Below are 18,835 nucleotides of genomic sequence, written 5' to 3'. Positions count from 1 at the left end.
AGTGGTGGATTGAGTGCTAACCATACCCATATTCCTTTGTGGTGGGTGGAAAATGGCTTAGGGGTACGGATAAGTTATTGCAAGGTCAAAATAGGGCACAAAAGCACAACCTCCAAGGTCTCTACACATTCAGAAGCCGGCTTTCACTTCAATGAGAGCCCTTCAAGCATGAAAGGGTTAACCCACCTGGCAAAGGGTGACCCAAATAAATCAGATCTGTGTGATGGGAATTACAGGGAGTATAGAAAATGGAATTAGACAATATTCTCTTGCAGGTTTGGGAGAAAGAATCCTGGGCACAGTGCTCGCGTCCACTTACTGATTCCAACAGGGAATCAGCCAAAGTCTGAGCACTTTGTGGGCCTTTAATTGTTTAAGAATGGAGGAGGGACGATCGATCCACTGGGGGGAAACTGCCCCTGCTACCCCTGAGGAATGCAAGTAACACTCAATTGTGGGTATTCTTTGTGCCCTTTAAGTGTTTTTGCAGCAGGGCCGGGTGGGGGATTTTTATGTTTAAGTAATAATGCGGACCCCCCTGGCTTTATGCAGGCAACCTTGCTTGTGCCAATAGCGGCAGGGTGGCATTCTAAAAACACAGTGGGACTTCATGCTGACTAAGCACGATTGGGCTGCCTAACTGGAACATCTGCTGAATTTACCAGATTTTTTTTTAATTCTGGTGAAACCTGACACCACTCTTCAAAAATAATTTATGTTCCCACCAAAATCTGGCCAGAATCTCTCTCGTTGTATATGTATCACATGCGCAATGAGCTCTTAACAGCCCTTCAGCACCAACGGTTGTTTTTACAAGCCACAGTGCCAGGCAGAAATGGCTCTGGGCTCAGGAGAGACGGCCTTGTGGTGCAGGGATACTGGGGGAAAGTAAAGCGTTTCCCCTTCCCATTCTCTAAGTGCATTAGATGCCTGCAAAGACAGATACTGCCAGGTGCTGAGTTAGCTCGGCATGCAGACTTTCTGGTGTGTGTATATGAAAAGACAATATTTTTAGATGTTAATTTTAGAAGGCACCCTGTCAAGCAGCGCTTCTGCCTTTCATTTTATTTATTGGCATTCCTTACTGGGGTTTATAAAATGCGCCTTTTTTTATAAGAACATAGGAAAGGCGCTGCCGGATCAGGCCAAGGCCCATCCAGCCCGGCAGTCTGTTCACACACTGTGGCCAACCAGGGGCCTCCGGGAAGCCCCCCCCCCGCCCGCCCCGCAAGCAAGACCGGGGCAGCACTGGTCCTGCCTGTGCTCCGCGGCGCCCAGCGGAGCGGGCCGGGCTCCTCGAGAGCAGGCGTGCGTCGGGACCGGCAGCCCTTCGGACCAGTAGCCACGGACAGACGGCCCTCTGCCCCTCCCAGGCGGCGACTTTACTACCGTCGCCTTCGTTTGGCTCCCTACCCTTGTTTTACCCCCCCCCCGTCCCCGTCCGCAGGGGCCAGAGGCCCGTCACGCGCGGCTCAAGCGAAGAAGCCCAGCGAGGCGCCCGTGGCGGAAGGGCCGCCGCCGCCGCCATGAGGGCCGCACGTGGCCCGCGCCCCCCACCCCCCCCACCGCCTTCCGCGGCAGCCATCTTGTGACCGCCGCCCCCCCCCCGGAAGAGCCGAAATCCCGTAGGAGCCCCTCCCTCCTGCAAAGGAGGCCCGGGCCCGTCGGAGCGCCCCCTCCCCCCCCCGGGCCCGGGCCTCCTCGCGGCCCCCCTTCAGAAAGACCCTTGTCAACAGCAGGCGTCTGCCGGTAATTCCAGCTGAGTTGCGGTTGGGCTTCATCACGAGGGGGGGTGGGGTGCGGGGGGGGCCGGTGGTGCACCCACCTTCAGCGCTGGGGCGGGGGGGGAGGAGAGCCGCGGGCGCCCCCCCCCCCAGGCCGCCCATCCATCCATCCGTCCGTCCCTCGCCGCCTGTGGCACCTGCGCGGGAGACGCCGCCATCAGCCGTGGGAAAGGGGGGGGTCGTGTGTGCGCGTGCGCGCGTCCCCTCCCCCCCGCTCCCCCCCGGCGGTCAGGCGCGAGGAGGCCTCGTCACGTCTCGCCTCGGACGGCACTTCCTATCTCAGCCTCATCACCCCGCCGGGCCCCTCCCTCCCTCCCTCCCCCCACAGGCCGGGAAAGAAGGGGGCGCCGCCGCCCCCCACGGGAAACGAGGAGAAGCCCCCCACCCCGAAGGAAGGAAGGAAGGAGGCCCCCCGCGCCCCCGCCCGCTCACCCCCTCAGCCCCGCCAAGATGGCGCCCGGGCGACGGCAGCGCGACAAGGGCCGGCGGGCGGCGGGCGGGCCGCTCTTAAGGCCGCGGCGCATACCACCGCGGCGCCCGGCGCGGGGGGGGAGGAGTGGCGCTGGGCGGGACCATCGGGACGGGAGGGGCGGGGAGGAGTGGCGCTGGGCGCGGCCCCGGCAAAGTCCGCCGCTGGAACCGGGCCACGCCCCCCCGGCCTCCCCCCGGCCTCCGATGGTCGCGCCTTCTGCTGGTGGAGACGCTGCCGAGTGCTGCTACGTCGCCCAGTGGCCGCAGCGCGGGGGCTGGGGAGAAGGGGGCTGGAGACACTCCCCCCCCAGCGCTGGACGCGGGGCACGTGACCTGTTTGGAAAGGGTCCCATGCACACATGAAGCTGCCTTCTTTCTGCTGAACCAGCCCACCCCCCACCCCCCCGGGGAATAATGCACACAGGAAGCTGCCCCTTCGACTGAATCAGACCCTCCTCGGTCCATCCAAGTCAAGTCTTGTCCACTCAGACCGGCAGCGGCTCTCCAGGGCCTCAGGCAGAAAAGGGTCTCTCACATCACCTCCTTGCCTGGTCCCTTTAACTGGAGATGCCCCTGGGGATTGAACCGGGGACCTTCTGCATGCCAAGCAGGCGCTCTGCCACTGAGCCACAGCTCTCCCCGATGCCACAGAGTCCAATTTCCAAAGCGGCCATTTCCTCCAGGGGAACTGATCTCTGTCGCCTGGAGATCAGTTGTAATCCCAGGAGATCTCCAGCCACCTGCTAGAGGTTGAGCAACCCAATTGCACACCTCTGCACCTCTACCTAAGGTTAGAAACTCAGTACAGACATTGGTTCTTGTAGGTTATCCGGGCTGTGTAACCGTGGTCTTGGAAAATTCCAAGACCACGGTTACACAGCCCGGATAACCTACAAGAATCAATGAACTCTGACTGTGAAAGCCTTCGACAATATTCAGTACAGACAACTGCTACTACTGAACCGGGGACCTTCTGCATGCTGAACAGAGGCTCCACCACCCAGCCACACTGCCCCTCCCCTTTGTGCCAGGGAACCCGGCCAGTTTTGCTGAGGCAGGGGGGTGGGTGGGACCTACATGCCCCAGCCCCAGCATGCCTTAGGGAGGCAAGGGGAGAGCGTAGCAGCACCCCCATGGCAGAAAGGCTGGGCTCTGGCACCTGGGCGCACTGAAGGGGCACCCCTAGCAGCCCCCCCCTCTGTGGGGCAGAGGTGCACCCCCAACCTCCACAGGACAGACGGCCGTGGGTCACAGCACTCCCCTCCTGACTCTTCCTGGTCCCTTAGTAGCAAGTCCAACCACAGTGTGAATGAGGCTGGAAAAGCTCCACCCCCCAGGACAAGGCCTGGCCCAGGCAGCCCCACACTCAATGAGGGGTGGAACCTCCTTTTTGCACCCACTGCTCCTTCCCCCTCCAGGCATCCCCCTGCTTACAGGACAAAAGCGACATTCCTCCCCCCCATCCCCTGGGGGAAGAGGCCAAACAGAAGCCGCCTCCTGAGCAGGTTTCCTCTTCGCACCCCCTCCCCCCAGGCATGAGTGCCCTCTGTGCGTGTGCATGGGCTGAGAAGGGCACCTAGGAGCAGGGCCCTCCGGCCATGTCCTGCCTTGGCCCGAGGGGTGTGCCCCGCCCGAGACCTTGCTGCAGGCAGCAGCCTTCCAGTCCTTGTCCACATCAGTGTTTGTCTGGGGTGTTTCCCTGGGAATGTGTCTCAGGGCTGCTCTGGGTTCAAATCCCTTCTCCACCAGGGTGGGTCATCTGGGGCAGCCCTCTCTCCCTTGGCCCCTGTTCCCGGGCTAAACAGAGCCCCCCAGGTCTGTGCCAGAGGCTCCTTCGTAGGGGGGCGGGGGATGGGGGGCTGCCAGAGATTTCCCTTGCCTTTGAGAGGGCCACATCTGTGTCAGACTTGCATATCAGTAATAGTAAACTTCACTCCAGATGGTGCAGCAAGTTAAAGTTTTATTAAGAAAGCAAAACGAGTTCAGTAGGTCCATACAAACGTAAGGTCAGAATACAGATGGGGGAAATACAGGTCATCTCTATAGGGGACACACACTAGAATTGATTACCCGTAATGGCTTTGAAATGCAAAACATCTGGGTTCTTTCAAGCTTCTAGAGATGCCAGGGTTCTGGCAGAATTGACACCTTGAGAACAGATAGCAGATTTACAATAGGAAGGCTTGCTTTGAAGTGGAAGTATTAGTGCCTCCAGCCTTCACACCTTCCTCCCAAACTGAAGAGACTTTCCCACGAGACCGGGAAGGGGGGTGGGGGAAGAACACGGAGCTTGCTTATCTGGGGCCCGACTGGGTGCCCTCGCTGACAATCTGGCAGTGCAGGAGCACACACCCCCTCCCCTGCTGCAGCTGTGCCAAGGGCTGGGGGTGGGGCAGGCAGAGCACAGCTCTTCTCTTTATCGGAGACTTTGCCTCTTCCTTGGCTTTGTTCTGTGCTGCCAGTGACCTTCGCACGGGCTCTTCCCCTCAGGGCCAGTCCCCTTGGGGGGGGGTGTCTTTTTTCTCCTGGCAGGATGCCCAGGTGTGGCTCCTCAGCCACAGAAGATCAAAGTCCTGGGCATAGCAGACTCCCCTCCCCCCGCAAAGGCCTGGGTCACTCAAGAAGGATGGGGGCCCTTCCTCCTGCAGACTTTCTTTCCTGGAAACTGCTTTGAGGCGGGACAGAAGGCCTTGCTGCTCTCCTGGTGGGGGTCAGGCGGCAGAGCAGCTGCAGGGCGGGCTTTGCGAGAGGCAGGGTGCCACATCTGCAGTTTTCCTTGGAAGCCGGGGCCCTCACCTGCAAGGGGTGCGTTGTCCCCCACACACACACACACACACACGCTGCATGCTTGTACATTGCCCTGATCCTCTCTGGCAGGAGGGCGGACTCATCTGGCTGTTGACGCACTTGCGAGTCCAAAGTGTCCTCTTTCCACCTCAGTAATCCCGGCCTCCCCTGGCTTCGCTAAGGATCTGGGTTTGGAAGATTCCTGCTGAAGCAGAGGGAGCTCTTGCTGTGCCTGGGCGGGGGGGGGGGGGGAGGTGCTGACGGCCGTGCCCAAATCCTCTTTGTCACATGTGCATCCACTCAGCGCTTCCAGAGAGGCTGTTTTGAGAGGGCCGGAGCTTTTAATCCCCTGGTCCTCCTCACCCGTGTTTGGAGCTCACGCTGACACCCTTGCTGAGCAATCCGTGGATAAAACTGACGATGTTTGATCCTGCTTGATTTCCATGCTCGGTGCCAGAAGAGCCACAGGGTGTTTGTTGGCCTTTGGCTTTTCTTTTGAGCCTTTTGCATTCTTTATCGACTTTATTGGTCATCTCCTGTTCTTGCTAAGACTTAAGGCGCATTACACAAATTTAAAAGAGCACTGCTATGCAAAGAGTATAAACATACAATAAACAATCCATGAAAGCTGCCTCAAATTGTGGCAGACATTATCACTATGTCCCTGTATACAGCTGCCCTCCTGAACGGTTCTCTTGTAGTGGTTAAGAGCAGTGGTTTGGAGCAGTGGAGTCTGATCTGGAGAACTGGGTTTGATTCCCAACTCCTCCCCATGAGCGGTGGAGGCTAATCTGGTGAACTGGATTTATTTCCCCACTCCTCCACACAAAGCCAGCTGGGTGATCTTGGGCCAGTCACACTTTCTCAGCCCCACCTACCTCACAGGGTGTCTGTTGCGAGGAGGGGAAGGTGATTGTCAGCTGGTTTGAGTCGCCCTTAAGTGGCAGAGAAAGTTAGCATATAAAAACCAACTCTTCTTGTACGCATTCTGCAAAGCTATAACATAGCGTGGCAGCCTCCCTGATCTCCTCCAGCAGGCCATTCCCCAAGGTGGGAGCTACAAGGGAAGATGCCCAGGTGCGGTGGATCACCACTGATATTGCCCATTTGCAGGGTGGCGTCTTCGGAAGGCTTTGCTCAGGTGAGTGTATCAGGAGAGGTGGCCGAAAGCCATCCTCAAGACAGGCTAGAAAGGAAGCAAATAGATCCTCTCTGCTTAGGGGAAGGCACTCTGTACAAACCCAGAGGCACCTTGTTTCCCTCAGAGGCTAGTGTTGGAAGGGGCAACCTCAAGCCCTGGCTCAAATTGACCATCTTCAGTTCTGCAAATCAGCGAGGGTTAAAAACAGAAGTGCTACAACAGTGTACTGAACATGGAATAGAATAGTGTTTGGGGAAGGGTCGTGGCTCAGTGGTAGAGCATCCGCTTGGCATGCAGAAGGTCCCAGGTTCAATCCCCAGCGGCATCTCCAGTTAAAAGGGACCAGGCAGGTAGGTGATGGGAAAGACCTCTGCCTGAGACCCCGGAGAGCTGCTGCCGGCCTGAGTAGACAATCCTGACTTTGGTGGACCAGGGGTCTGATTCAGTAGAAGGCAGCTTCGTATGTTCATGTGACGCTTGGGACCCAGGTGCACAGGAGAGAGGGTGGCCGGTTGCTTCTACAAGAATCTGAAATGGCCGCTGCTTCTTCACTCAGGTTTTTGCAGACAATACAGGTCATGTGTGTGTGTGGGGGCAACCGATGGCCCCTCCCCCATTATTTTTTTCAGACCGGGTTTGTGGGCACTTCTTGTTACTTAAATTATAACTGCCCTGCGAGGCTGTCCCACACGGAGGGCCGAAGCTGCTGTTTCGGCCGCTGTCCCACTAACCTTCTATCTCCCCCCTCCTTGAGCCTAGAGGCTCCCCCTCTCCTGGCATTCTGCAAACTATGCACAATTTAATTTTTCAGGAGGGCTGTGGCTCAGTGGCAGAGCATCTGCTTGGCATGCAGAAGGTCCCAGGTTCAACCAGGTTCAATCTCCCATTAAAGGGACTAGGCAAGAAGGTGACGTGGAAGACCCTGCCTGAGACCCTGGAGAGCCGCTGCCGGTCTGAGTAGACAATACTGACTTTGATGGACCAAGGGTCTGGTTCAGTATAAGGCAGTTTCATGGGTTCAAATGAAGTATTTCTTCAAACAACACATAGTTAAATTGTGGAACTCCATGCCCCAATTTGTGTGTGTTCCTGTGTGAATCTCCCCCTTCCAGGAACAAATTCCCCTTGGACCACTTCTCCAATGTCCTTCTGGCTTTCTGAATGTCCATCTAGAGTCATTGCTGGCCAGAGAGATTCTGGGGAGATGAATGTCCCCCTCCTTCCACACAGATGTGGTCATGTGACCTCGCTCCAGGCCGGTCTGATAGTCCGGGTTTGTGCCCATGAAGTCAGGTTTATCTTGACTATCAGCTTAGCAAACCCATAAGACCAGAGAAGAGGTAGGGCAGCTTGATGTGAAAACGATCGCCTCTGGCTGAGCGTTGCTGACGCGGTCTCCAAGATGCCCGCCTTCAGGACAGGGCGCCATCCGGGTCACCACAGCGAAAACCTCAATATATAAATCAAAGAGCCAGAATCTTACTCCCTGGGAAAGTTGGGTTGACACACACCCATTAACAACAATTCTAGCAGAAGGGTGTGTGTGTGTGTGTGTGTCAGAAAGCAGATTCAGGCATTCTAAAGATGTCGACGTTAGCTCTCCATCAATCAGTGCCTACAAACAAATTAACCTAATCAAAGACTTTTTCTGCATCTGCCAAGTGCAAACTGTTGGAGTTTTCTGCATCCCTGACAGAAATCGCTATCAATAATTTTTCTGATACTGTCTTGTCAGCTGTTGTCATTGTATGAAACCCCCTGAAGCCTGAAATAGCCCCCGTCACACCACAGCCCTCGCCTGCAGGAATGACAGGGAAGATTTTATCATTAATGTTTAACAACATTGTGAGTTCTCAACCTCATTTTATTGTTAGCCATAGTTCATAAACATTTATTATGTTTAAATCACTTATTTGTTTGTTATGTATTTGTTTAAAACATTTATTCCACTTCTCCAGGAGAAAACAGCTGCTTTGGAAGGTGGACTACAGGGCATTAACCCCCTACCGAGGCCCCTCCTCTCCCCAAATCCCTCTACTCTCCGAGGCTCCACCCTCAAATCTCCATGTATGTCTAATCTCGAAGTTGGCAACCCCAGACAGTGAGCATGGCTGCTCTTTTTGGGGGGGCTTGGCAGGTCATTCACAGGAGCCTGACCCCTCTGTGCAGGGAGCATCTCCCGCTCTGACAGTCCTTCCCCTCCCTCCCTCCTTCCCAGCCCCAGAGCCCGTTATCAGAGCCCAGCCCCAGCCCAGCCGGAGCAGTCTTGGAGTTTGCTCTTGGCCGGGCCATAAAATGGGGGCAGGTGGCTGGAGGGGCGGGGGAACTCACCTGAGTGTTCTCAGTGCGAGATGGGAACAACCTGTACCAGCATGAATTAGCAGGCCCAGGGTGCAGTGCTTCCAGGGGTGGGGGAGGGGCCTTGCCCCCATCACTGTCATCCCTCCCCCCACTCTGAGTGGCACCAGAAGCTCGCAAACAGGAAGCCCCCAAGATGGGGAAGCCGGGGGGGGGGGCGGAACCAGTGAGGGTCCTTCTGCGTGCCAGAGCGATCCCCTGCCCTCCATGAATGCGTGGCATGAGTGCAGGACATGGCCTCCCCCTGACTGGGGCTGCTGGCCCATCAATGCCCTGCTCTGATGGGCAGCAGCTCTCCGGGGTCTCTGGCAAAGGAGGCCCGTCCTTCCTGACCCTTTTCGTTGGAGTGGGCAGGAAATGAATGGGGGGGGGGGCTTCCCTAGGCAAAGCAGGGGTTTGTCCATGGAGCCACAGTGGCTCCCTCTGAAGGACAGGACTCCCAAGACTCCGTCCCACGGTTGGCTCTCAGAGCGTCGCCCAATTCCGTCTCTTCCTGGCACAAACTCTTCCAGGGCTGAATGGAAAAGGGAGCCTCCCGTCCCAAACCAGCATGTTTTTCCCTTTCTGCCATCGGAACCCTTGGCTTCTTGCTCTGTCCTTGGCGGATCCAGGCCACAACTGTCCTCTTGGTGATGCCCCCGTCAGGCCTTGGAGCATCTCCGAGCTTCCTCTCCCCCCGCCCCCCTCGGTCTTGGCTCTCCAAGCTGAATTTGTCTGACTTGTCTTGGAACTGCGGTCAGGCCCAGCAGGGCTATGGCTGTCGCTCTGGTTCTGTCCAGCTCTTGTCTCCCTGCCAGGTGCCCCCCCAGCCCAGGTCTGTGCCAGGCACTTGCCTCTCAGCCCCACCTCCTGCCTGGCTGCAGCCAATCGCCTCCATGCAGCCAACCGCCTCCCTCCCTGCTCAGGTATGAGAAGGGCTGCCTGCAGGAGAAGCCCTCAGTGCTGGAGGGACCCAGGCCGAGGCGACGCACCCGGGAGGCAGCCAGACCAGTGAGTAGCCCCTGCATGAGCCCCCCTGAGGGCAGAGGGGTCTGCTGGCCATGGGGGGAGGGGCTCCAATTGTCCCTGCTCAGCCTTAGGGTTGTATCCAGATGTGGTTACATCCAGAGCTGCTGCAGCTAGACACTGAGAGCACCTATGGATAGCCCAGACTGGCATAGAGGAACACGTTTTGGGGAAGGCATTCAGGAAGATTCCTCAAGATCCTGGAAATTTGTGCAGGGGGGGCGTGTTTACAGTGGGTGGGAACGACAAAAAGCACATGTATCTGTGCCATCGAGTGTCTTGGTGCGGGGGCGGGTATGCCTTCAGGAGTGAGTGCAGGGCATGGGAACAACCTGCATTAAGCGGTGGGAGTGGGGGGCTGGGAGACAGGCATCCTATTCCCCCCCACCACCAAGAGTGGACCTTCCTGGACTCCCGAACATCATGGGCCAGCGTGGCGCAGTGGTTAAGAGCGGCGGACTCTAATGTGGTGAACTGGGTTGGGTTTCCCCTTTCCTCCACATGAAGCCAGCTGGGTGACCTTGGGCCAGTCACAGTTCTCTCTGAACTCTCTCAGCTCCTCCTGTCTCACAAGATGCCTGTTGTGGGGAGAGGAAAGGAAGGAGATTGTAAGCCAGTCTGAGACTCCTTAAAAGGCAGAGAAAGACGGCATATAAAAACCAACTCTTCTTCTTCTTCTTAATCCAAGATAATTCACAGTGGATAGCCGTGTTAGTCTGTCTGCAGTAGTAGAAAAGGGCAAGAGCCCAGTATATATTTTTGTTAGTCTTTAAGGTGCTACTGGACTCTTGCCCTTTTCTATTAATCCAAGATGTAAGGGGAAGCCTTCATGGGTCCACAAGGGAAAAGGCTAGAGGCATCTGTATTTCAAAAAAAGGAAATCTGGGGATTGGGAGGATCATGTAGATCATGGCAACAGAGGGCTGCAATGTTCTTGTGCCACCAGTTGTGAAAGGAAGCCTCCAGTGAGACAGAAGGGCCAAATGCAGTGCACCAAACTCATGTGCGGAGGGTCTCTTACCCATGCCGGTGCATTGGCACCTATGCGGGTGATGAGAGGAAAGGGGCACATCCCCAGCACCCCCATGTCTTCTCCCCCTCAGTCACTGATCGGGTCTCTTTTCTGTACCTGCTGAGACCCCAGCAGCGGCCAGGGAGAGGTCTTTGTCGGGTGAGCCCAAGGTTTGCTAAAAGAATGTGTCTAACAGCTAAGTTTGCAAAACAGTTCAGTTTTTTAGAGAACTGGCAGGGAGAAGCAGAGACAGGCGAGGGCAAACATCTCTTGCCTGGAAAACCCCACCGGGTCACCAGAAGTCAGCTGCAACTTGATGGCAAAAAAAAATGGGGGCGGGGCGGGGAAGCTTCCTTGCACCTCAGCTTCAAGCTCACCAGCTCAGCTCTGGAGTAAGTGATATACCACATTTATGGGCTAAGAGCATTATTGTGGCACACGATGAGAGGACCAGAGCCCACTTTTTCCAGTGCTTGAAGAAGGACCTCCACCACGGAGGCTTTTCTGCAACAGCCGAGTCAAAAGTCCGCAAAAGGCAAGAGCTCCAGGCCTGGCCATTTGTGTGCAAACCCCCAAATGCCTGCAAGCGAGGGGCAGTGACCCTCCGAGGATGTGGGTTCCAGTCCACCCGCACTTGAGCCACAATTTTGTTTTGCCAGGAACTTTGTGGGGGGGCAGATCCTTCTGCGGCCCAACTTCCTCCTGTGGTCTGCCTGGCCTTGTCATTCTCTCTCTCTGTGTGTGTGCTCCCTGCTCCCGGACCAGAACCAGGGGCTTCCATCCCTCCCACATCCAATTAAAGAACTGAGACTCAAGAATTGTTAATGGGCTTTAAGAGCATAAAAACATAAGAAAGGCCCTGATGGATCAGACCCAGGCCCATCAAGTCCCGCAGTCTGTTCACATAGTGGCCGACCAGGTGCCTCTAGGAAGCCCACAAACAAGACGGACCGCAGCAGCATTTATCCTGCCGATAGATAGATAGACAGATAGACAGACAGACAGACAGACAGACAGATAGATAGATAATTTATTTGCGGCACTTAGCCAGTCAAAACATGATAAAACGGAAAGCATGGACTAATAGATTCTTACAATCAAAGAATTACAGTCCGAGTCTTAAAACATTTTAAAAAAGAATGACAGCTGGGACACATCTGTCAATTGCGCTGTTCTAAGGCGATGAATTTTCATTGCTGCTTATCAAAATTTTGCAACCTGAAGAGTGGTTGAAGGATTACCCCCTTGTAGGAGAATCTCAAACCTTTCACCTGCCCTGTCAGGTCTCAATCTCGGTAAGTGGGGCTCAATAAACTTTGAACGGGGTAATGTATAGAAATTGCAGTTCAGGAGGGTATGCTCAACAGTTTCTAAGTCCCCTGATTTGCAGGGGCAGAATCTCTCTTACCAGGGTGTCTTCTTATATTTCCCCTCAAGCAAAGCAAATGGTAAGGCTGCACATCTGGCCACGGTAAAGGCCCTTCTATAATTATTTATCTCTAAATAGTGGAGATAGGCTGCTGGTGCTAGGATGTATTTAATATGGAGGGGTGCAGCGAATAGAGGCGCCCTTGCTAGATCTGTTTGTCTCTTGATGTCTTTGATCCTTTGGGATATAATTAACTTAGCTTGTTCCCACCCTAACTGAAGTAAAGCTGGGGGTGTAAAATCCAAGTTGTTTAATTTGACATCTACGGCTATCACCCATCTGGATCTAAAGGAGTCGCATAGGATCAGTGGGAGAAGACCATTAGGGTTGAAGTTAATTTTCAGCCAGAGAGAGATCGAGGACAGGACAATCCTTGCCTCCACCTTCATCATGCCAGTTTCTAAACGTATCAGAGCATTTGGAACACATCTTGGCAATTGCAGGGCAGCTCTAAGGAACTTAGACTGCACACGTTCAAGGGTGTAAGACAAGAGGGTGAAGAGTCGAGTTGTGTTCCATACAGCATTTGTGCTAGGGTTTTCGCCTGATAAAGTTTGAGTGCTGCTGGAATGTAATGTGCCCCTTTGGTCCGGAGGAAATTGATTATCAAATGGGCTGACCTTTCCCCCCAATTGGCTACATGAGTATTATGGGCCAACTTGGATCCAGATGCCTGGATTGTTGTTCCGAGATATTTATGTTGGGTGACCTGTTCCAGCTTGTGGCCATTAATGCTCCATCTCCTATATTTAGGACGTCTACCAAAGGCCATGACTTTTGTTTTATCATAGTTGATCGTCAGGCGTTCTTTCTCGCAAAACGTTGCCACTCTCATAAGCGCCCTCCTGAGACCAACTGGGGTTCTTGAAAGAATTACCGCATCATCGGCATAGAGCAGTATATGAATATGCCTGTCTGCCAGTTTAGGAGGTTGCAAATCTGGTGCATTCAATGTGTTAACTAGATTATTTATATAGTAGGCAAAAAGACAACCCTGCCTAACACCTCTATAGGTGTTTATATCCTGCCTGTGTTAAACGGTTTGAATAGGCTTTGCCGCCAGGATTTAACTATTAAAGGATGATTATCAACCTTTAAATCTGATAATACAGACAAATAAGGGGTGAGTTTGGTTCTTTGAAATATAACCAGCAAACCAGACAGAACACCTGTAAAGACTTTTATCTTCCATTGGAAAAGGGAATTGTTCTCTTTATTGTGCCACACAATAAGAAATACATGCATGAAAAATTTAACCCTACAATTACAGTGAAGGGACATGCGGAACTTTTCAAAGTTCCCAGCACTGCTTAATCACATTATAGCAAGCGACAGTTTTAAGAGCAAATCAGGTTTCAGCTTTTGTCTCACCACTTTTAGGGATTATCAAAAAGCCCGTTACACCCCCAGAAATCTCACTTGACCTTCTTCTGAGACTCCCATCCAAAGAAATCTGATTTGCTCATCACAGTCTTGCATATTTATAGAAAACTATCGATCTTATCTTTCTTGAAATCTCTTGTACCATAATCATGTGATTACTATTTAGATAAGTGACTGGTTCTTAACTAAGTATGAGATCAGTTCTTGTAGGTTATCAAGGCTGTGTGACCGTGGTCTTGGTATTTTCTTTGAACTATACCCAGCAAACCAGACAGAAAACCTGTAGAGACTTTTATCTTTCATTGGAAAAAGGAATTGTTCTCTTTATCATGCCACACAATAAGAAATACACGGTCACACAGCCGGGATAACCTACAAGAACTGATGAACTCTGACCGTGAAAGCCTTCGACAATAAGTATGAAATCATCAAAGCGAGTGCAAATGAGCCAATCAGCAAGTACCGCCATAGTGTCCATCCTCCCGAGTGGCCATTTTCTGCAGGCGAACTGAATTCTGTAGGCTGGAAGATCAGCTGTACTTCTGGGAGATCTCCAGGCCCCACCTGGAGGTTGGCAGCTGGAGAGAGAGGGAGAGAGAGAGGGAGAGAGCGCTTCCCTGGGCTTCATTTCTTAGGTCCATGTGTGTGCTGTACTCCCCTACCACCTTTTGACACCCACCCACCCGCTTTCTCCAGCAGGGGTCGGAGTCAGGATGCGGTCGACCTCAGTGGTCATCATAGCCACCTTGCTGAGCCCACTGGTGGGGGCCACCTCCAGTCCTCCCCCACCTTCCCAGAAGGCAGCGTCCATCTTCTCTGACTTGACCCCCGAGGAGCTGCGGGCCGTCCGAGGCTTCCTGATGAGTCGGCCAGAACTGGGGCTAGAGCCAAACGAGGGGGGGACCCTGCGCAAGAACAGCCTCTTCCTGGTGGAGCTCCTGGCCCCCAAGAAAAGCAAGGCTTTACATTACCTTGATGGAGGCGGGCGCCGCCCAAGACGCCACGCCAGAGCTGTGGTCTTCTTTGGCGCCGAGGCCAAGCCCAACGTCACTGAGTACATTGTGGGACCTCTGCCCAGGCCCACTTTCTACCGCCATTTTGGCCCACCTGTGGCCTACACTTCAAGGCCTGTCAACCAGCTAGAGTACCAGCTACTTTACAAGAGCATGCAGGTGGGCCTGGCCCCTCTGGAGCAATTTCTGCAGGATATCTCCGGCTTCAGACTGGAGCCGTGTGGCGACCGGTGCTTCACCTTCACAGACGTTTCCCCTCGTGGCCTGGCGCCAGGTGAGCGTCGCACGTGGATTATCCTGCAGAGACAAGTGGAGGGCTCTTTCTTGCACCCAGTCGGTCTGGAGCTCCTGATTGATCACAGAGCCCTTGACCCAAACGCCTGGGAAGTGCAGAAGGTCTGGTACAACGGGCAGTATTTTGACAGCCCCGAGGAGCTGGCTGAGAGATACGCCCAGGGCCAGGTGGACACGGTGCGTCTACCTGAGCACCCAGAGCACAGCCTCTTCTCCACCTTTGTTCCCCGTGGGAACTTCACCACGGGGCCCCCTACAGACATGCACGGGGCCAAAATATGTGAACCGGGCGGCCACCGTTACTACGTCCGTGGCAACCGGCTAGAGTACAGCGGCTGGAGCCTGGCTTTCCGGCTGCGTTCCTCCACTGGCCTGCAGCTCTTTGATGTGCGCTTCAACGGCGAGCGCATCGTTTATGAGCTGAGTGTGCAGGAGGCCATTGCCTTCTACGGAGGGAGCTCGCCAGGCACCATGCAGACGAAATACATCGATGTCGGGTACGTGATGGGCTCCCTCTCTCATGAACTGGCTCCTGGAATTGACTGCCCAGAGGTCGCCACCTTCCTGGATGCCCATCACATGTGCGATGCCGACGGACCTGTCCGTTACCCCCGTGCCATCTGCATCTTTGAGCTGCCCACTGGAGTGCCCTTGAGGCGCCATTTTGACAGCAACTTCCATGGCGGTTCCAACTTCTACGCAGGCCTAGAGGGTCATGCGCTTGTGCTCCGCACCACCTCCACGGTGTACAACTACGACTACATCTGGGACTTCATGTTCTTCCCCAACGGTGTGCTGGAGACCAAAGTTCACGCCACGGGCTACGTCCATGCCTCCTTCTACACACCCGAGGGCCTCCGTTACGGCAACCGCATCCACAGCCATGTTCTGGGCAACATGCACACGCATCTGGTCCATTACAAGGTTGACTTGGACATCGCAGGTGGGTCTCGTTTTCCAGAGGGCACTTGGTGCTTCTTGGTCTGCTGCCCCCGCTCTGGGCAGGACACTCATCACTGCCCACTGCCCGACTTCCTTGGCACCGCCATGGGGGCTCCACCGCCATGGGGGCTCCAGTGCCGAGCAGACTTGTTTCGACCCCCGTGCCCTGCTGATTGCTCTCTGTGTGCACTGCCTGCCACAGCTCAATGTACTGGGAGGGACGCTAGGATCTAGCTCTGGCCACTGAGCCCCCAGCTGCCTTGGTTGACCTCCAGGTGCTGGGAGCAGTCCTGGGGCCAGTCCCCCTCCCTGGCTGCAAGGGGCCCCCAGCACCCCCCTCCCCAAGCAGCAGTGCGGATGTGGAAGGGACCTACGCAGGTGGGGCAGAGAGGAAACAAGGTGGGGTTTCCCTCCTCCCTATAGACCTTACCTGAATGAGAAGGGCTGGGCCTGTAAGCCACGCCTTCCCACCTGCAAGCTCCGCCCCAACCCAAAAGGGCAGGAGGAGGGGGCCCATCCAGGCCCCTGGAGACAGGCTTGTCTTGGTGCCCCTGCCAGCCCTGAGGAAGGAGATGCCCCCGGGGAAGGAGGGTCCCACTCTTCAGCTGCTCTTGCGCCAACCCAACACTTTTTAAATATCGGAGAGTTTGAGCCCAAAAGATGCCGCCCGTGCCCTTCTTCCCAGTTTTCCTTAGAGGTGGCAAGTCCAGGTTGGGAAATCCTTGGAGATTTGGGGGGTGGAGCGTAGGAGGGGGGCTCTGGGGAGAGAAGCGACCTCTGTGGGGCGCATAAGGCCACACAGCAGCCCTTTCCTCCCGGGAAGCGGATCTCCGTCGCCCGGGAGATCTGCAGGCCCCACCTGCAGGCTGGCAACCCCATGGGGGGGACCCCTGCCCCCTGCCACGGGCCTCTGGCCGCTCAAGCCTCTCTCGGCGCAGGGCCCGGCAACGCCTTCGAGACGCAGGAGCTGGCCTTCGAGGAGCGGGCCGTGCCCTGGCAGGCGGGCCGGCGCCTGCTGCAGCCCGTCCTGCGGCGGGAGCGGCGCCTCCGCGAGAGCCACGCCGCCTTCCCCGTGGGCGAGCCGCTGCCGCGCTACCTGCTCTTCTCCAGCCCGCACCGCCGCGGCCCCTGCGGCCACCCGCGCAGCTACCGCCTGCAGCCCGCCTCGCACGCCCACCGCGTCCTGCCGCGCCGCTGGCAAGAGGAGCGCGGCGTCTCCTGGAGCAGGTCAGCCGGGACGGGCCGGGCCGGGCCGGGCGGGGGGGTCTCCCGGGGAAAAGGCCACGTGGCGGGGCCCGCATCCGCGGCACGGGCCTTCCCGAAGGCACAGGCGGCCGCCCTCGAAGCTCGACGTCACCCTGCACGCAGCAGGCAGCCGGCAGCCCTGGCGCGTGGGCGCCCGAGGAACGCAAGGCAGCGGGGAACGGCGAAACTGCGCCCCCCCCACACCCCGCTCCCGCCTCCAGGGGCGAAGAAGGACCTGGCAACCCTAGAGACGGGCATCCTGTAGGCCCCAGCCCAGCAGCACCAGTGGGGCTTCCCTGCGGGGCGGGGGTGGGGGGGGAGTCATGCGCCTGGGGCACCCCCACCCCCCTGGGGCCGGGCCGGCCCTCTCCTGCTTGCAGCTCACTTCTGGCCCGGAATGCCCGCAGGTCCCGGGCGGACCTTTGCAGGGGGGCCGGGACTGGCTTTGCTAAGCCCCAGGGCAGGGCAGGAGGACGGAGCGGACTTCCTCGGGCACCCGAAAGCGGGGGGGGGGGGGCTCGTCCTGAGGTGGGGTGAACGCTGCCCGTCAGCTCAGCCTCTCAGCGACCCTCTTGGCCTGTGGAGCGTTCCCAGGGAGTCCAAATCAGCAGCTGTCCCGGGCCAGGGGCTCCGATCCCCTCCCTGTGGGCCCCCCCCCCCGCTCTCCTGTGGTGCTGAGCGGCTGCGTCCCCTGGCAGGTACCACTTAGCGGTGACTCAGCACCACCAGGACGAGGACACCAGCAGCAGCATCTACATCCAGAACAACCCCTGGGAGCCCCACGTGTCTTTTGAGAGCTTTCTCCAGGACGACGAGAGTCTGGATGACCAGGTAAGGCTGGGGGGAGGGAGGGGGGGTGCACTGCACCGTGGGAGGGGCTTCCCAGAGAGGGGGCCAACTGGGAGCTCGGCTCAGCGTCCGGAGGGGCGTTGCCACGTTGATCCGCTGCGGCCCGTTGCCCAGAGTACCCACAGATTCACGGGCAGCCGGGATTCCTTTGCCTGTGTGGCCACTCTCCTCTGCGCAGTGTCGGAGCGAGCCTTTTTCTGCTCTGAAGAGAGGGCTGGAAACTGGTGGGTCATGGTGGCGCTTGGGGATTATCTGGGCCTCCCCCAGAAGTCCCTGTTGGTTAGGCAGCTGCAGCCAAACAGCATTCAGAAGGGCGGCGGGCTGCCTCCCTAACTGGAGGGTTCTTTATGCAGGACCTGGTGGCCTGGGTGACGGTCGGCTTCCTCCACATCCCACACTCCGAGGACGTCCCCAACACCTCCACGCCCGGCAACGCCGTGGGCTTCCTCCTGAGGCCCTTCAACTTCTTTGACGAGGACCCCTCCGTGGCCTCCCGCCGCACCGTCATCGTCCGTCCCGCCCAGGACGGCCCCAGCAAGGGGGTGACCGTTCAGCGCTGGACACCAAACAGCCCCGGCAGCTGCATTTCGGACACACCCTTCAGCTACAATGGCACTTACTCCCAGGTGTAGCGCACTCTCAGATGGCTTCCACCCCCCCCCCCGACACACACACACACCGGCCTGTCTTCCTGCAGCTCCCTCTATGGGGCAGGCACAGCGCAGAGGCAGCGACCGCGTGTGAACTCTGCGTGTGCAACATGGATCAAATGCCGCAGCAACTCCGGTCCAGGCCCAAAGAGGCAGCCCTGGCAGGAACACTGGGGACAGCAGTGTTGGAGGCTACGCTGGTGGGCTTTGACTCACTAAAACCTCTTTCATAACACTCGCATTCAGGGTTGCTCAAGGCCACTGAGCAGTGATAGGTTCAAAGTGGGCAGAGGGAAGCATTTCATGTCAAGATACAAAATTAACCTGTGGAACTCACTGTCACAAGATGTGGTGTTGACTGCTGGGCAAGGTAGCTTTAAAAGGTAATTAGATCAACGCAGCCACTGCCAGCCCTGCTCTGAAGCACTGTGCCATTGAACACCCCACACTCGGGGGGGGGGTTGCCCTTCAC

The 18,835-nt window shown here is 56.5% G+C and overlaps 1 protein-coding gene and 1 non-coding gene across 2 annotated transcripts; one reads left to right on the top strand and one right to left on the bottom strand.

The window, feature by feature from the left end:
- Window positions 1–2,010: 2,010 nt before the first annotated feature.
- Window positions 2,011–2,080, bottom strand: LOC130484898 (small nucleolar RNA SNORD49). Its single transcript, XR_008933708.1, has one exon. It is a non-coding gene; the product is annotated as a small nucleolar RNA SNORD49 (small nucleolar RNA).
- A 154-nt stretch (window positions 2,081–2,234) lies between these two features.
- AOC1 (amine oxidase copper containing 1) lies at window positions 2,235–18,345 on the top strand. The gene is made up of 6 exons (XM_056857192.1): window positions 2,235–2,583; window positions 9,339–9,446; window positions 14,070–15,620; window positions 16,558–16,846; window positions 17,563–17,695; window positions 18,067–18,345. Exons 1-6 carry the CDS (start codon window positions 2,235–2,237, stop codon window positions 18,343–18,345), a joined length of 2,709 nt encoding a protein of 902 aa, XP_056713170.1.
- Window positions 18,346–18,835: the final 490 nt, after the last annotated feature.

This window comes from Euleptes europaea, chromosome 11 (assembly GCF_029931775.1).
Source record: "Euleptes europaea isolate rEulEur1 chromosome 11, rEulEur1.hap1, whole genome shotgun sequence".
In the NCBI taxonomy this organism is placed as follows: domain Eukaryota; kingdom Metazoa; phylum Chordata; class Lepidosauria; order Squamata; family Sphaerodactylidae; genus Euleptes; species Euleptes europaea.
The sequence above is the reverse complement of the archived record's forward strand: the minus strand, read 5'-3'. Positions and strand labels throughout refer to the sequence as shown.

What these genes read in the sequence shown, in the direction of transcription:
- AOC1 (XM_056857192.1), top strand. Translation starts at nt 2,235, where the DNA reads ATGGCGCCCGGGCGACGGCAGCGCGACAAGGGCCGGCGGGCGGCGGGC. An exon ending in CCGCCTCCCTCCCTGCTCAG is followed by an intron (nt 9,447 to 14,069) that starts GTATGAGAAGGG and finishes TTTCTCCAGCAG; the next exon opens with GGGTCGGAGTCAGGATGCGG. An exon ending in CGCGGCGTCTCCTGGAGCAG is followed by an intron (nt 16,847 to 17,562) that starts GTCAGCCGGGAC and finishes GTCCCCTGGCAG; the next exon opens with GTACCACTTAGCGGTGACTC.